General features: G+C 40.9%; 1 protein-coding gene across 1 annotated transcript; it reads left to right on the top strand.

Annotated features, from left to right (window-relative positions):
• The first annotated feature begins 689 nt into the window (after window positions 1-689).
• MOB4 (MOB family member 4, phocein) lies at window positions 690-14070 on the top strand. Its single transcript, XM_089519502.1, has 8 exons — window positions 690-878; window positions 4901-4963; window positions 5672-5772; window positions 8126-8168; window positions 8333-8419; window positions 9625-9704; window positions 10814-10925; window positions 11716-14070. Exons 1-8 carry the CDS (start codon window positions 819-821, stop codon window positions 11845-11847), a joined length of 678 nt encoding a protein of 225 aa, XP_089375628.1. The 5' UTR covers window positions 690-818; the 3' UTR covers window positions 11848-14070.
• The last annotated feature ends 4861 nt before the right edge of the window (window positions 14071-18931 follow it).

Raw genomic sequence — 18931 nt, 5'->3', positions numbered from 1 at the left:
GGCCTTCTTTATTTCCTCTCTTTGTGACCTTACTACTACTACTACTATTTATTTCTTTTCCATTTTAATTCTTGACATGTTTAGGCTGAAATACATTTGGTCCAAAACACACTGGAGAAATAATCCAGTTTGAGATCGCTTTAACTGCCCTGGCCCAGTGCTAGGGAATTCTGAGATGTGTAGTTTTTGTGAGGCATTTATCCTTCTCTGTCAGAGAGAGAGCGCTAATCTGGCGCCACAACAAACTACAAATCCCATAATTCCACAACACTGACGCGTGGCAGTTAAAGCGCGGTCAAACTGCATTAATAGGAATCCTCAAAGTAAAGGCGCCAGTCCTTGTAGCGCGAGCCTCGATCACAAATGCGCATGCGCGACCACCCCCCGCTAGCGTGGACGCTCTCGACTCGAGCCACCCTAAGCTCCTCCCACCTACACCGTTAACGTCACCGCCGTTCCATTCTTTCCTTCCTAATTTGGCTCAGCCAATGGTTTTCCTCCTCCCAGGCTGTTCCGTTTTAGTTCCCTCCCCCCGCCCCTCGAGCTCTGGACGCTGTTCCATCCTCCGACGCCCCTCCCTCCTCTTCAGGATGAACGTCACTGTGACGCAACTGTGACGCGTCGCTTCCTGTCCTCCGCTTCTCCTTCGGTCCCTTGGGGGGAGGAATTTACGTCACGACGTTGACGTCGTCATCGTCGACGCCGTCTCCCGCGCATGCGCGCCCCTTCCTCTTCCTCCCGCTCCCCCCCATTCGCCTGGCAGTCGCTGTTGCCGCCGCCGCCGCCGCATCCGGGTCCTGGCGCCGCTCGCTGTCACTATGGTCATGGCGGAGGGGACGGCTGTGCTGAGGCGGAACAGGCCGGGCACCAAGGCCCAGGTGAGCCCCACGGGCGCCGGCGCCCCACGCTCCCACCACCGACACCCTCCGGGGCTCGGGCCGAGCGGGAGGCCTGGGCGGGGATGGGCGCCGAGGATGCTGGGAAGGAGGGAGGGAGGGAAGCAGCGCGGCCTAGTCGCCTCCTCCGCTTCCCTCCCTCTTCTCCCCCCATCCGCTCCGAGGGGGGTGTTGGTGGGGAGCCAGACCTGGCCCTCCTTTCCCAGCGCCTGCTCTCCATTTCAGCCTCCTGCCCGGGAGGAACCCAGAAACGTCCTCCATTTTGAGCCTGGCTAAGAAGCAGAGGACCAGAGGGCCTCCTCTCCTCCATTGCAAGCCTTGTGCCCAGGAGGAATGATGAAATGTCCTCCACTTGTGAGGGATTAAGAAGCAGGGGGACTAGGAGTCCTCCATTCCTTTCCCTGTCCTCCATTTCAGGCTTCTGTCAAAGAGGAATCCAGAAATGCCCTCCATTTTGAGCCTGGCTAAGAAGCAGGGGGACTAGGAGTCCTCCAAGAGCGAGGGGACCACACACCCCTCTTTTTCCAAGAGCTGTCCTCCATTCCATCCTTCTGCCCAGGAGGAATCCAGAAACGTCCTCCATTTTGAGCCTGACTCATAAGAGGGTGAACAAATGCCCTCCTTTTCTAGGACTTGTCCTCCATTTCATCCTTCTTCTGTCCAGGAGGGATTCCAAAATGCCCTCCACTTGGAGCAGTTCAAAGAAGCCCACTGAATAACATCTTTTGCTGTTCACCTTTTCCCTAAGAAACCCACTGGCAACTGGCAGGGCATGTGTTTTCCCGTGAGAGAGTGTGTGTGTGTGTGCTGCTTCCGCAGGGTGACCAGACACGTCCTCCTTTCCCAGCACCTGCCCTACATTCCAACCTTCTTTCCGGGAGGAATTCCAAAACTCCCTCCATTTTCAGCATGGATCTACATCCATATTAAATGTTTTTAGCCTTGTTATTTGGCCATGTCCTCCATTTGTCCTGCATTTTTGCGGTGCCTTGTCCTCCTTTGTAGTGAGGACGTCCGGTCACCCTCGATAGGACGGCCAGGGCAGGGTGGGTGGGTGGCAGCGACCTCTCTTCCTTGATGCGTTTTGGGAGTATGTGGGCTCCTTTGCTCTGCCAGGCGACCCAGAGGTTCTTCTGGCTAACTGGGGAGGACTGTGGCATCTGTCAGTGAGGAGGATATGAGTGTGAAGCTATGCAAACACACACACACACACACATGTATATGGTTAGGGGTGTCTTGGGGAGTGTGAGTGTGAAGGAGGACTAGAGTGGCCTATTCCAGACTGGCACCCTCAAAACCAGTTGAGTGGCAATTCCCATCATCCCCAGTCTGAGAAAGAGGGTTGAAATGTTGGCTGTAAGGCAGAGTCTGGTGATAGTTTAGAGCCAAGGTTCAGCTGAATGGCATGGGATCCAGTCATAGTACAATATTGTAGTGATATATCCAGTGGATATATCTGAGAAAGGACACATTGAAGGTGGCAGTAGTGTTGTGTATTCACCCAGGGAAGGGTGGAGTTGCAGGGCAGTGGCCAACAAAAGTGACCTATCCTGTATTGTTCAGGCTTTGAGATTGTTTATCTAATTGCATGCGGGAAAAGTGATCTCATTGGGCAGAGATGGATACTGACAGTAAACCTGACTTCTCTTAGTTAAGAGGAGCCACACCAAATTCTCTAAGTAGCCTTTCAAAGCAGATGTTAACATAATAAGACGCTGTTTCCTGAACATGCAGTCGTGACACTTCTTGTGATTTCAAATTATTTCATTGCTATAGATAGGCACCTTTTCATATAAAGATAGGCAGACTGTAGCTAGTTGTTCTCAGCGTCTTCTCTATTGATCTGTGTGTTTGCTCTTTTCTGCACAGGACCTTTTTTCCAGTTGAAAGGAATGATGCATCATCCTCATGAGATAGCTTTAGGAGATATACCTGCTGAGATAAAAATGGTGTGGGTGGATGTGCATTAGCCTAATACGCATGCATATATCTTTTCAAATTTGATTGCAAACATGTTTGAGTATGTTCCGTGATTGAAACACACTGTAGAAATCAGCACAGGCTTTCAGCTTAGGACTGTTGTAGGCCAATGACATTGTTGTTGTTAAACACTTTATTTAAACAGAAGTATTTCATACAGAGTCATGGTGCCCATCACAAAAGGCAAGTTGAATGGTGCTCAAAAATAGATGCTAGAAATGTACTTTGTGTTGCAACCCCAGAGTCTTCTGTTTGGAAACATTCCTATCAATTTCAAGAGGACACATTTCTAAGGTTTGCATACATAGAGGTGCAGTATTTATTTAATTTAGTATTTAAAAAGAATGGTGCAAAAATAAAGCTGTTCTTATTTGGTTTTGTACCATTCTTTTTGAATCACCCAGTGTTAGTCTAGCCCTGTGCATGTATTTGTTGTTATTTTCAGTTGACCCTGACCCATGGCAACCCTGTGGATGAGATAGCCACAACTCCCCATCCACTACTGCTCTGCTACGTCTTGCAGATTCAGGCCTATAACTTCCCTGATTGAGTCCAGACATCTGGTGTATCGTCTTCCTCGCTTTCTACTACCTTCTACCTATCCTAGCATTATTGTCTTTTCTAATGAGTCATGCCTTCTCACAATGTGTCTCAAGTACTGTACAACAGCCTCATTTTGGTCATCTTGGTTTCCAGGGAGATTTCTGGCATGATCTGTTCTAGCACCCATTTGTTTGTCTTTTTGGCCATCCACAATATCCTCAGCACATCTCAATTGAGTTCATTTTCTTCCTATCTACTTTCTTCACTGTCCAGCTCTCACCTCTGTACAGGGTGATGGCTTGGATGATTCTAACTTTAGTGCTCCGTTGTAAATCTTTACATTTTAGGACTGTATACTGTCAGGTAATTTCCTCTGATGTTCCCGGCTTGGCCATGAAACTGACTGAGTGACCTTGGGCAAGTCACACTCTCTCAGCCTCAGGAAGGCAATGGTAAACCTTCTCTAAACAAATCATGCCAATTAAACCCCACAGAAGGTTTGGCTTAGAGTTGCCATAAGTCAGAAACCACTTGAAGGCACACAACAAGAACAGTATGTAGTACTTACTCCCAGTTAAGTGTATATATAGTACATAAGCACCTGTAAGTGCATATATAGGATTGTAGTGGAAATTTTGTAGCAGTAGAGATTTGGATTATGTTTTGGCAAAGGTATCTCAAAATCAGTATAACTAACATTTTCTTTTCATGCCCCTAGTGAAAAAAATAGAATGCTGTAGATGACTGTGTGTCCTGTCCTCCCCAGGCTGCCTTTGCATGGAAATGTGTGGAGTAGTAAAACTGCTATATCAATATAAATAAATAGACAGATGGAAAGCTGACTTACACTGGGTCAGATCATTGAGCTATCTAGCCCAGTACTGCCAACTTTGGCAGAAGTGCCCCAGGGTTTCAGGCAGGATTCTTTCCTAACCCTACATGATAATCCTTACTACAGTATTACCTGGGGATCTCCCAGCCAAGCATTACCAGCCCTGAACCTGCTTAGCTGCCAAAATCAAATAAAATCAGAGTATTCAGGGTAGTATACTGGCACATTGATGCAATGTCTTGGCCTGAGTGTGTAATCCTATCAGTATCTGATTTACAGTGTGCTGTTACTAACGTGGGTTTTATAGTGCTCCATTGACAACAACATCTCTCATTAGATCCAGTATACAGCTAACTGTGTTCTACACAGTTAACAGAATTGGACAGAAATGGCAGGATTTGGGATATCAGTCCAAGAGGCTTTTCATTCACAAAGGCACCCACTATATCCCTGCAGCTGGATATATCTGATATTTGAATAGGGTTGAAACCCAACAGACAACATAGAATATGATATTGTCCAGCACAGGATGCTGCTCTGGCTCTTTTAGTGCAAAGAAGCTGAAGTACATTTGCAGGAATTAAAATTTTAAGATAGCTTCATTTTCCTTCAGTTTGGTTGATTTAAGTATTTGTTTCTCTTACCTTAGGATTTTTATAATTGGCCTGATGAATCATTTGAAGAAATGGACAGCACACTGGCAGTTCAACAGGTATTTATTCATTTCATTTCTATGCTGCCTTTCTTTCAGAAAGAGACTCAAGGCGGCTCACAAATAAAACCATTGAAAATGTCTATAATAAAAATGTAAAAGACAATTAAACTATCTAAAAAAGTATAAAATTACAAAAACATACAAAATTTAAAAATGTGTTTTAAACACATACCTGGTACACTTTAGTTGATATATACTCTCTTGTTCTATAATTATGGGTTTTGCCATTAGAAGTACCTAGGATATATCTGTATTAGTATAGATTCAAATATATTTTTTTACTTTTTGTGGGCAAAGAGCAGGTTGTATGATGTGCCATTATTATCACAACAGGAAAATATCGGTGCCCCACACTGCATACTGTAGTCTAGGTTTTTTTCTTACAGTTATATTCATTCCATTTGTTTCCTGACAGACTACAGAGTAATGCTTTTTGGATTACAGAGTCAAAATTCTTTTTGTTGTATAACTAGTATTAAGTACTGTGCGTGCATTAACAGTTGAGTTTGTTATTTTGGAGCTTAGGAGGCTACGCATGAGTCTGAACTATACTGTAATGGCTAAGGTATGGGTGAGAAATTTTGGTTACAAATTTAGCTATAGGCCTCAGCTAGCTAAGCATAGCATTGGTGGTGATGATAGTGATGAAGATGGTTTGTTGATCTTACCAGGAAAAACACATATATTTAAATATTTTCTCTCTAGTATATCCAGCAAAACATAAGAGCAGACTGTTCAAACATTGACAAAATTCTTGAACCTCCAGAAGGACAGGATGAAGGTGTTTGGAAGTATGAACATTTAAGGTAACTATGTTAAAGCTTTTAAAAAAGCAAGTAATTTATCTGAAATAATAATAATAATAATAATAATATGTTTTATTTATAGACCGCTATTCCGCGATGATCATAGCGGTGTACAGTAAAATCGTTAATACAATAAAAATACAGTTAAAGGAGGGAGAAGTCTCATCCTTCAGGCAGTCCAAGATGTTGCTGGTCTGCCTGATGGCTCCCTCTGAGGCCGAGATGACAGTTGAGGAGGGAGGGGCCTCTTCCTTCAGGCAGTCCAAGATGTTGCTGGGTCTGCCTGATGGCTCCCTCTGAGGCCGAGATGACAGTTGAAGAGGGAGGGGCCTCTTCCTTCAGGCAGTCCAAGATGTTGCTGGGTCTGCCTGATGGCTCCCTCTGAGGCCGAGATGACAGTTAAAGAGGGAGGGGCCTCTTCCTTCAGGCAGTCCAAGATGTTGCTGGGTCTGCCTGATGGCTCCCTCTGAGGCCGAGATGACAGTTGAAGAGGGAGGGGCCTCTTCCTTCAGGCAGTCCCTGATGTTGCTGGTCTGCCTGATGGCTCCCTCTGAGGCCGAGATGACAGTTGAGGAGGGAGGGGCCTCTTCCTTCAGGCAGTCCAAGATGTTGCTGGGTCTGCCTGATGGCTCCCTCTGAGGCCGAGATGACAGTTGAAGAGGGAGGGGCCTCTTCCTTCAGGCAGTCCAAGATGTTGCTGGGTCTGCCTGATGGCTCCCTCTGAGGCCGAGATGACAGTTAAAGAGGGAGGGGCCTCTTCCTTCAGGCAGTCCAAGATGTTGCTGGGTCTGCCTGATGGCTCCCTCTGAGGCCGAGATGACAGTTGAAGAGGGAGGGGCCTCTTCCTTCAGGCAGTCCCTGATGTTGCTGGTCTGCTTGATGGCTCCCTCTGAGGCCGAGATGACAGTTGAGGAGGGAGGGGCCTCTTCCTTCAGGCAGTCCAAGATGTTGCTGGGTCTGCCTGATGGCTCCCTAATAATAATAATAATGATGTTTATTAATCTGTTTGTAAAAGTCTAAGGATGTTGAGAGAAGAAATCATTTTCCTTAAGAACATGGAGACCACACATGCTACACTCCAACACTCCCTAGTAGTCTGCACTTCTCAGGAATTGGGATATGTGTTGGTAAGGAGGAATGGATGCTAGATAAAACATGCCCCTTGTTTTAATTAAACCTATACTTTTGGTTGAGTGTGTTGATGACCTGAAGGAGAAAGTTTTTCTGTCCATTTCCTTTCACTTGCAGTCATGACTCTTTTCCTTCCATCCCTTCTCTTGGAGGTTTTTTTTTTGGGGGGGGGGGGCTGGATGAGCTGGTCATTCTGTGTTATAATTATGGTATTCCAAACCGCAAAAATAATAATCAGAATCTGATGGTAAAAATGAATTTTTCTGCCATTACCAAAGCCCCTTTGCAGAAGCTCAGTTTTTTAAAATGATATGCTCTGTTATATAGCTGGACAAAAAAGACTACTATATTTTATCTCAGATATATGTATTTGGCCATATATACACTTCACCCCAATTCTAAATGTTAGAATCAGTGTACTTCCAATCTCAGTATTAGTATTTCTGGTAATGCCTCACTATTTTTTTTTACTAAGGACTGTTCAAATGAAAGGCCATTTAAACTTTTTTTCTTAGGGGTGATTTCAGAGCTCAAGAGGTTCTTTGAGGGGGCTTCAAGAGTGTTGATCCATGTAAGTGCTGATAAGATTTGAGAGGCTATTGTCCTATGTCACAAGGGGATAACATGTCCACAGACCACATGTGTGCTGCAGGAATCTCCTCCCTACTGTTTACTGATTTCAGTAGCAAAGCAGGAAAACCAATTTTTAAAAAGTCCTTTTGTTTTAAGGATTTCTTTGGTTTGCCATCTAGATTTGTTGGGGTGATTTGTCAGTAAATTTCAGCAGCTCAGCAGAAAATTTGTGGCCTGACATATTGAAGTTGCCTTTCCTATATAGTCCATGTGTAGGTGACTGCCATGTTCAGAATATTCATCATTGCCATATACAGTAAATGCTTCATAGACATGAGAAAGTATGGCAGGTAAAGGCTTCTAAAATGTCATGCCTGTTCCATGAAACACCAAATATGGATCATGGTTTTCTGTGACCTCCGTACATAGGCTATATATTATTTACATTGGTTCCGAGCACTAATACATGTGTTCCATAAATCATTTGACTTCCCCCAAAATATGGAGACATACTTTATTAAAAGATTTAGAAGTTTTCTTATTATTATTAGCCACTATGGTGAGTTTGACTCTGCTTGCATTAAATAATTTTAGCTATTGCCACCAGCTTTAGTCTTTATCTAACAATTTTTTTCTTCTAAACTTTTAGGCAATTCTGTCTTGAGCTTAATGGTCTTGCAGTTAAACTTCAGGTAAGCTCCTTTGTTTTAAGCATAAACAATGCATTCTTTGTTAAATGCTTAATATTATTTTTCAGCAATTTGTTTTTTGTAGCTAAGGTATATAGAAAGAAAGTTATTTGAAGAGTAATTTTCTCCTCAGCTTACTCTTACGTATTGTACAAATTTTTCAACAGACTGAATGCCATCCAGATACATGCACACAAATGACAGCAACAGAACAGTGGATTTTTCTTTGTGCAGCCCATAAAACTCCCAAAGAAGTAAGTAGGGAAAAGGCATATTAAGTTAATTCCTCTGTATTGCTTTGAGACTGTTATCTTCACACATCTGTTTATATAGCACAGAAATAAGCCACTTGTATCAGTTTCTGTTCCTTGTCTTTGAGATGCTCTGTTTGGTGGCAAGCTCCCATGCGTATTAGAGAATGTGCATAAGGCTCAGTTCATGATTGCATCTGTCGGCTGCTGTGGGTTACTGCGCACCTTTAAACTGAGTACTTACAGATTTCTTACCCTCATGTCATGGCAGGATTGTGTAAAAAGTAGCACACCAGCCATTTGACATTCTTGGTTTAATATTATTTGTTCCAGCCTTTCCTCTCACCTTGGAGATCCACATTGCTTGGGAAGAATGCTCTTGACATTATTTGAGACATGAAACCTGTTGTTTTTGTTTTTGTTTTTTTTGGCCTGGAATAATGAAGAACCAGCCATAAAGATAGATTTTGGCTTGCCTGGCTCATGGTCTCGGTTTTCTTGTGCTGATGATTAACTTTCTTGTTCTAGTTATGTTGTATTCTTGACACTAAGTAAGACTATTCCTTACGCAGATTTTCCTGAAAATCACCCTACCTCTTCTCCATAGAAATAGACATGCTGGCATAGATATATGTGATGGGGTCAAGACTAACCAAAGGCAAGAGAGCCAATACAAAGCAATCTGAAACAGTATGAAAAGTAAATTTGTTTAAGATGACTTATTAGACTTATTAGCAACAATGAATGAGAATTTCTGAAAATTAATTGGACTGTCAAGCTCTTTATTTTCAGTCCTAGCATGTCAGTCACTGGTTCTGCAGATCTAGAACAAAAGTGTGTATAAGAAGCAGCACTAATTGTGCTCATCTTGCTGAAAATTAGTTAGAACACTCATAGTGAATATTGCTAATCCAAGTTTGACTTCTTTTTACATGAGAGGAAATTTACTTCCTATTGAGATATATATGATTTCTGGGGAAAGCAACAGGGCTTGCTTCCAAGTATCTATGTTTAGGAATGGGTGTGAGTAGGGTATGCATATTTGTGAAACAGGTTTTGTTCTAGAACTTGAAACTGATGTGCCATTTGAAATATGGTGTTCATATTTCACATGACAAAATCTTCAATGTCAGTCTGAAAGAAAAATTATTGTCATGGACATTCCATTGTTGATATTCCAATATCATCTTTTCGTCTTATTTTTTTAGTGTCCTGCCATTGACTACACCAGACACACATTGGATGGAGCTGCATGTCTTCTGAATAGCAATAAATATTTCCCAAGCAGGTAAATTTCTGCTGGTATCTTCTTGTATTTTTAAATATTTTTATTTGGTACTCAAGGAATGCTCAGATTTGGGTGAACAAATTATCACCAGAAACTGTTCCTACACACATATTTTTATTTTTTATCTAAAACAGATATTAATGCAAGTCTCAAATAACTTTTTTATAAACAATAACTTGCTATCTACTGTATATACCCATGTGTAAGTCTAGAAACTTTGGTCAAAAACTGACCCAAAAAACCTGGGTCGATGTATCCATGGGTCAATGTAAGTACTATACTTTAACTCTTATTTAAAAAAAGGAACTGTCCCCTTGTGAAAGGCAAGAACATAATCTATCATAGAAGCACTGATACCCTCAATTTTCTCATCTATCCAGTCTTTAATATGAGCAGTAATGTCTGCCAGAATTTTCTAAGTTCTTTAGCATTGTTTTCCTTTCCTTCATCCTTTAGATCCTTTGTTACACGCACCTAAGTTTTACCCTCGACTTATCCATAGGTCATGGCAAAATCCATAATTTTGGCCCCAAAACTTAGACATGAGGTCAATTTATAGTCAAGTATATACGGTAACTAAAATAAGCATAGCAATAATATTGATAATACTAATAATAGTGTTGATGATCATGATTATGAAGAGATTAATATTACTAATAGTCAACAAAATGTATTTCTGAATAATTAAGTTTATATCTATAACAAACACCTCTCAGTAAGACGGCATATGAAATGGTTACCATAATTCAACATATTACATAAAAACCATTCTTGACATAATGATAATTAATTATACACTTGTCCCTTGGCATTTGCGATCTTGCTGTTTGTGTCCTTTGGTTTTTCGCGAACAGCAGGCGCCGAGAGAGAAAATGGTGTGCATGTGCCCGGGATGCATACACAGGGCCACACACAAGAGTGCACAGCCATTCAAGCCAGTGGTGCTTAAATATTTGCGCTTTTTAGTTTTCGTGCTGGGGGGGAGTGTCTGGAATGGATCCCCTGTGAAAACGGAGGGGCGACTGTATTATCGATTGTACATGCTTAAACATTTAGCACAGCAATAATAAGTCTGACCTGATTGTAATGTTTGCCTTTTATTTTTTCAGAGTTAGCATAAAGGAATCATCCGTAGCCAAACTAGGATCAGTCTGTCGTAGGATTTATAGAATATTTTCACATGCATATTTTCATCATCGTCAAATATTTGATGAATATGAGGTAAGTAGTCTGATATTGCAGCTGCAATCCTGTGCCTTCTTACCTGGAACTAAGACCACTGAATTCAGCGTGACTTACTTCTAAGATAGGCTTGCACTGTGGGTATCTTGAATTGCAGTACTTTTAAGAAAATGTTTTGTTTCTAAAATCTACTTGTAAAGAGCTTTTATGGCTGAGTCTCAGTTTTTGTTTCCATAAAATAGTGGGATTGCTACTTGGAGTGTAAAATATATGCTGAAGCATGCATTGATTTTGGAGCCACGTATAGGTGCTTTAGGCTGATCATAAGTTTGTATATAAGTCACCCAATGTTTTAATATACAAAGCCTAAATCTAGTTGCCAACCCCACTTTAGAGTTGACCTTTTGAATAAATGGAGTTTAATAAGTGACTTAACCATTCAGCAAACTAGTTGAGGGTCAGCATCTACATTTACACATAAGCAATCATTTAGATAATAAGTTGACAAAGATCTCTCCTGTACGCAATGCAACTGTCTGTATGTAATTCTGTATATAAAATTTTGGTGTTTGTTTTTAAGACATGCACTGCTCCACTTAAGTTCTTAGGGTTGCTTGTCCATACCAACCTACCAAAAAAGAGTATTTAAGAGTGGTTTGTTGGGCATCATGGTAGGTCACAATATAAAGTACAGTGTACTACAATTTATTTGTTTCAGAAACAAAGAGCTCTGTATAGGAAATTGTAACTTAAAACAATCCTGATAAACTTGCAATAATTATTCCTTTTTTGCATATGTCATCTGTGCTATTCCCTTCCCCCCCCTTAGAATGAAACCTTCTTGTGTCACCGATTCACCAAGTTTGTGATGAAATACAACTTGATGTCCAAGGACAACCTGATCGTACCAATTTTAGAAGAGGAGGTACAGAATTCAGTTTCTGGTGAAAGTGAAGCATGATGAGTATCGTGGACTGAAATGAACACGTAATTAACATGTACTGTATATATCATTTTAGAAACTTCAATCATGTATCCTTAGAGCTTTGGTTTAGAATACTTTTTGTATGCTGTGTGCATTGCCTCTTAATATGGGATATGGTTTAAGTTATTCAAGAGCTGTATATTCTTCAATGTGGCACTCATGGTTTTTAAATACAATTAGAATTATCTGTTTATACTGCCTGTTAATAAAAGAATTGACAGTTCTGTAAAATTGCTGCTAAACAATCATTGGATCACAATCTTCAAACTTTGTCCAATTTAAACCTAAAGCTTCTTGTACTAATGAAATTTGCAAATTTACAAATCCATTTAATTCTAAATCTTGTTCTATTTTATAAAAAGCCCCATTATTCCCGAGTTTTGCTTTTGGGTGTGCACTTATAATGTTCTAAACTATTGTAGTATGTGTGTATCCAAATATTCATTATTACAGTATTAATACCAAAAGGATAATTTTTATTATGCTGTCATAATGTATTCTGGAGCTATCTGTTTCTTTCTGGATTTGCCTTTATGTATCACCGGAGGCTTGTGTGCATCACAACAAGTCATATATTCAGTCACTTCAAGGCAAAGATTCCCCTCCATATTTTCCATATCTACATTGTTCACTAATGGATAAAAACATTGTGCATTTCCTCTTGCCTACAGTAAAGTACTCTGTGGCTTATACCTGTGCATATTTATAGTAATTGCTTACAGATTATACCTCGCATTAAACATTAATGTTACGCTACAGCAGAGTGTGCCAAAATAATCTTGTAGCAAAGGGATTCCACGTACTAGGAATTTTGAATCTTAACAGTCATGTATAGCTAGTTCCTACCTTTCATCCATCCAAAAAATACCAGCTTTTATGTTTCAGTAATTGAACACAACCCATATTTCTCCAAATCTAAATGTATGCTTGTTAAATAGAATTTTCAGGTTTGCATTAGAGCTAAGGTTCCATGAGAACTATTTAATGGAGTTTGAACTATTTTGAATGCTGTAGAAGTAAATATTTTTTAAAAAAACAACTATGGAAGGCTTTGTTATGCTGGATGTATGTGAATGCAGATATCTACAAGCGCTAGCACTGTTATTAGGTCAAACTTGATGAGATTTTAACTTTTTGAAGTTGGGGTATGGTCCTTTCCTATTGAAAACATAAACTGGTGTCCATTTTTTTCCAGAAATATATATGCCATGGCTTTTATGTGGCCAAGCAAGCTTTATTTAACCTGCTTCATTCTCAAGATTACTCATTTCACTGGGAATGAACATGAAAGTTTTTATTTCCTAATAGTCATTATTTCCTTTTGGAGTACACATTAGACCTGCCTTAATTGCATATAAGACATGTCAAACTGGACTCATCTCATTGCAAGATTGCCCCCATGATATAAAGGGAATCCAAAAATTGGAGACTGGAGAGAGAAACAGCATCTTCAGTGGGTTGTGGCACAAGCCCCACTGTAGTTGAAAGAGGCTGGTGGCACAGTTTTGGAGGACTAGGCTGGACGTTCTTCAGTGGATTAACACAGTTCTGCCTCTTATTGTGTATTTTAAAATGGGTTTGAAGGTTAACAGGGTCATCACATCAGAGGGTTTTTAGCAACAGCAATTATGTCATTGTGCCCACATGTAATTGAGGCCTACATTGGGCAATATAGATCTGGCTGAAATCTCAGAGCTTGTAGATGAGGAATTTCATTTCAGAGGTACCAGGATATATTTGGCAATGTTAGCATACTTTACCTCACTCAGAATATGAATGGTGTCATATAGCATTTTTGTGAAATTGTGTGGTGTTTGAGGCTGCAAGAAAATCTTAACATGCCTCCTTGTACTAGTACATGCCTCTGAAACAGTTATTCTCAACAAATAATTCCATTTCTGCTGCACTGTAAACTTGACTTCATATGATGGAAGTTAAGTGAATAACCTAAATAGGATACTGCTTGTAACTTTCCTTAATGCTGTTGATTCAAGTACCTCTGATAATGTGTGTGCACATGTGCCTGCCTGATACTATAAAACTTCAGTGAGAGTAAGTGAACTATTGACTTTGTATGGTTAACTATATTGAAGGTTTTAATGTGCATTCTGCATTATAGGGAAACTGAGCTATGTTTGTCTTTGAATTACATTGTAAAAAGTAGAGGTTGCAATTAAATCTGTTTCTTTTTCCATACCAGTCTGTTTTGCTAAATTGTTTTTTTTTATTAAATTATTCTCATTTTAGATCCCCCCTCAAAATATAAGCTGTATATCTCAAGTTTTTTCCTCTCCCGGCCCTAAACTTCTTTAACCAAAAAAGAAAGGACACTACTCCTTCTATACTTGAAGAATGTTAAAGTTAAGCTGTTTTATTTGGTGTAAAGGATGGTTTTAAATATCTAGAGATGTTGATGCCAAAGCAGATAAAATATATGAGGATAAGTTGTGTGAGTAATAAAAGTAGGAGATCTGAATTGTACACTCATACTCCCTTATTGAAGTTGAATCTTCTCAAAACAGTCTTCCTACCTATTCTGGGGGGAAACTGTTGTAGAAGAAAATATACCCTTTATTTCCGAATCATTTGTCAATAAGGCATTAAACAAAATGGTCATCAAACAAAAAGGTTTTCTGGTACTTCATACTTCCATTTTCTGTTCTGTGTTCTGGTTTAGCTTCCATATTCCATACAATGACGGCAGACCCCCTTCTGTAGTCATGTTCTTCCTGTGTGCCAAACACTAATGTCAGCTTTTACATGCAGCTGTATTTTTAAACAAAATTATAGCATTGCTGTATGACCATTCTCTCAGGAATGAAGGCAGGCCCATCTTGATTTTGGGGTTTTTGCCCTCTTCTTTTCACATCTGTTCTTACTCATAAATAGCTTTGTTAGGTAATAAATATTTGTCCTGTCACATCTGTCACGTTTTAATTTCTTTTGAGTCTAAAAATATTAAATCATTGCTAATTCAAGAGACAGAATTACTGCTGGGGAACCTGAGGGTTTTATGCGTTTGGATTTAGGAAACTGAAGCCTCAGCTCGCCTGACCCAAAAGTGCAGAGTTGTTTTCAACATGTATATACAGTGCGCCCTTGGCTTACAAGTGAATGGGGCTTGTGCATGCGTCTGAGGGGGTGGTGGAAACGACAGGTCCAGTTGGAGGGAGCTCTTCGAACTCGAGGGCATATCCCCTACAGACGATGTCAAGGACCCAAGAGTCGGAGGTCACAGAGGCCCAGGTGTTAAACAAGGGCCTCAGAATGTCACAGAAGGAGCTGGAGGAGGCGATGGAGCATGCAGGAACTCTTCAAGATCTCTTCTTTCCCTGGTCGGTATCCTGTTGACGGTTCTTTCAGTACTGGGCAGGGGCCTGGCGGCTGCCAGAATAAAAAAACTGAGAAGGGTAGCGCTGCCTTGGGTGCTCCTGTTGCTGGTAGAGGTGGTCTTGTTGGAAAGGCCACTGACCCTGGCCATAAGACTGTCGCTGGCATTTTCTAAATGGGGTCTGGGAAGGAGCAGACATACCATGTTTCTTGGATACCACCTTCATATGGTATTTAAAGTTGAGGCACTCATCAGTCTCCCTATTGAACAGGCCAGCATCGTCGAATGGCATGTCCTCGATGGTGGCCTTCGTGCTCGGATTCAGATCCGATGAACGGAGCCAAACCTGCTGCTTCAAATCAGTAGAGTGGTGAGCAGAGGTGATTATCCAGCTCTCAATGGAGTAAGCCTCATCGCTAATCTTGGTGAGGACATATCGCTGTGGAGTCAATCACTCCATGTTTTGGCGAGGTTTGAAGAAACTATCCATGGTGCTGGAATTATTTTCCAACTACCATTCAGAACCTTGGATCACGCCTTTTAAACCTGGATTTGTGCCCCATTGCCATGGAAGTCACTAGTCACCACCAAGGCTCACTAAGGAGATTATGCATGCCACAGCAGCAGCAGCCTCCATGGGCATGCCACCCACAACGCCTTGCTCTAACTCCTTTCAGTGGACAGCATCTGGGGTCAAAACAAGCCAAGGAGAGAGGCAGCTGAAGAAGAAGGAGGATTGGCAGGATAGGAGCAGCCAGGAAAGGGGGATGGCTGGATCTGAGATAGCAATAAGGGGGGACTGCTGTGCATCTTCTCACTTCAGGTTGCAGGAAATGTCTACATTTTTTTCCAGTGACCTCAATGCAAACTACAGCTAAAGTCATCATTTTCGCCATATGGGCATTGAACATTTTCAGCCTGTATTTTGTACATTGTGGAATTTGGGCCCAGATAATATTACAGCAAGAAGTGATCATCTTTAGAATGCCTACTATTTATAAAGAGCTTCTCTGGCATTGATTCGTCAGTAAGCAGCAATCAGTTGGGATAGTCCTTTGTAATTTTTCTGCTTCAGGAATAAAATAGGAGTTTACTAACAGGAAGTTTGTGGCCAAGAACAGTAAACAGTCTCACGGTCTATCTGTTATTATGAGATCCCAGAAAGCTGAATCAGGGTATTTGCCATTAAACACACCCAAACACACACACACAGAGTGAGAGAGAGAGAGAAAAACAGAAACCAAAAAAACTATTTATTTGTTTAATTTTTAAAATCTTCTCTTTGAAGGAGAAATAGTATAAATGTTATAAATGAATACTCCCCCCGCCCCCATACAAAAAGATGCACAGGATATTTTAAAGTGATTTTTCAAGGAAGCAGCATCTTCCTTTCACTCACCAGCAGAATCATACATAAAAATGTACAGAACTGGTCTGTTCCCATAAATCTCACTGAATTCACTGACATTTACTCCCAGGGTGACTGTGTAGAGGATTACACAGCCTTACAATCCTTAAATATTGGGCCACAATCCAGATAATGTTTTGCACTTTTTAAGTCAAATAGATTTCACTGGGGGCTTAAGCTTCTCAAGACTTAAAAGTGCTTCCTTTTTGCTGGTTTGTGCCATTATTGTTTAGATACTCATTTGATTTCTTTGGTGCCAGCTATGATCTGTGTTCAAAAAGCAGACCATACATCATTGATTTGAAAATATTCTTCATTGTGCAAAAGTGGGATGGTTTGGTAATGTGTATTGCTTCTTTCCAGGAATGTTGTCCGGATGTGCAAGATGGTGTTTTGGCATGCCAGGGGAGATAAAAACCAGTCCAAATAGTTAGGGATTGACTTTCAAAAATATTGACAACATTGTAGCTTTCCATTAAGAGGTGAGAAGGAATCTGGGATGACTGTAAAATACCTAGAGGGCATTTTCCTGTCAGGCAGTTTGTTTGTTTGTTTGTTTGTTTATTGACTGGGTCATATAAACACATGCATCATTTGGTCTTAGAAAGGTAGATTAATTATTTTCCTGTTGCTGCCATTCCTTTTATCGTGGTGGGTTTTGTCCGGGCAGAGCCTGAGGTATAGGTTCTTCAACTCAAAGAATACACCTCTGGGGAAGGATATTTATACATGGCTTTCAGTGACCGGTTAAATAATCAAAGGTCAAATCTGTGCATGTGGCATTTGTTGGTTCTCAATTATATTAGAAGCTCTTTGGTTGAAATACTCTTCTTTTCCCAGATGGGTGAAATGATTCCTCAGTCCCATTACAGCAGGGTCTGAACTCATGTTCTCACATCCTCCTCATCCTCATTCCCATCAGAAGCACAACTAGGAAAGAGTTCATGATTCAGCCAAACCTAAGCTCTTTTCAGCCCCCCTGTTTATCGAGAGAGAAAATTAAGCAGATTCTGCCTATACTTTTTTTAGGTGTCAGATTTTAGAATGAACACCACAAATAATGCCAGCTCAGAAGGTAAATTAAGATTCCTTTTTTTAAAAAAAGTGGAACCTGAGTTTGCAAAACTGGCATGGCCAAAGGGATTCTGGGTGGTGTCATCCAAATAAATAATTTCTCCAAGCTCTGGGTAAAATCTGGTTGTATGCAGACTGCTCCAGAAGTAAGGCCTAGTGAGCTTAAAGGGCTTATACTGAAGTGACTGCCATAGCACTGCTTCTCACAGATAACATATATGTGTGGGTCTGTTTTTATGTTTATGGTACACATTCCTTCCGAAAGAAAGCATTTAAAATAGTATTCCCTCTCCTCACACCAAATTCTGTTCAGCACAAATAATTGCATGTGTAATGTTCTCAGTGTAAATTTCTACACCTGACATTGCATCGATAAACCCAGTGAAACACTTCATAGAATGAAGATAGCATACGTTTGTTTCTGCAGGACTGAAGCTGCAGCTCCGTTAGTCTAGTTAACAAAACGAATAGCTTTGTATTGCCTCTGAGACCAGGCCAGGAAAGAGTCCCAGAAAACACCATGGGACTTCCTTACAAGTAAACCTACACAGAAATAGGTTGTAACAAATCTGCTCTAGCAGGTTTTCATGGACAAGAGCTCACTTTGTCAATGCAACAGCTTTGCACATTTCCCCAGAGTAACTACTTTACATTATTTTCCCCTCTGCTTTTCCAAGGGTGCCATCTCCTGGTTTGCTGAAAAACCTTCCACTGAGGTTGATAAAGTATGACATGCCCAAGGTAACCCATTGGGTTTCCATGGCTGAGTGGGGAATTCAGATCCTGGTTTCTTGGAGTCCTAGTCTAGCACTCAAACTACTACAGCACACTGCACATAAACACAGATACGGGGAAATAATTGGTTTAATAGGGTCTGATCTGATAGAATAAAAGCACATGTTCTGATAACTGCAAGTGGCCAGAGTGTGAAAAAGATACATTTTGGGATTACAGCCCCTGGAATCCCTCAACCAGCATGGCCAGTTGCCATGACTGGAAAATTCTGGGGGATGTATCTATAAAAGTAATGTTTCTAAACTCTGTGAGTGTCTTACATACAACAGATTTTGTGCCATGAAAAGAGATTTGTTTTTACTTTCTCTAATGTAGAAATGACCTTTATATACCAATTAAGACCAAGTCCTATAGGCTATATTTCAGAGGAAGGAACTGGCAAAACCACCTCCAAGTATCCTTGCCTAGGAAAACCCTGTGAAATTCATGGAGTCACAATAGGTTGGCAGTGA

The sequence above is a fragment of the Sceloporus occidentalis genome, unplaced genomic scaffold, assembly GCF_023333645.1.
Source record: "Sceloporus occidentalis isolate IW3139 unplaced genomic scaffold, rSceOcc1.0.p SCAF_4, whole genome shotgun sequence".
Classification (NCBI taxonomy): domain Eukaryota; kingdom Metazoa; phylum Chordata; class Lepidosauria; order Squamata; family Phrynosomatidae; genus Sceloporus; species Sceloporus occidentalis.
This window is presented reverse-complemented; position numbering and strand designations above follow the sequence as displayed.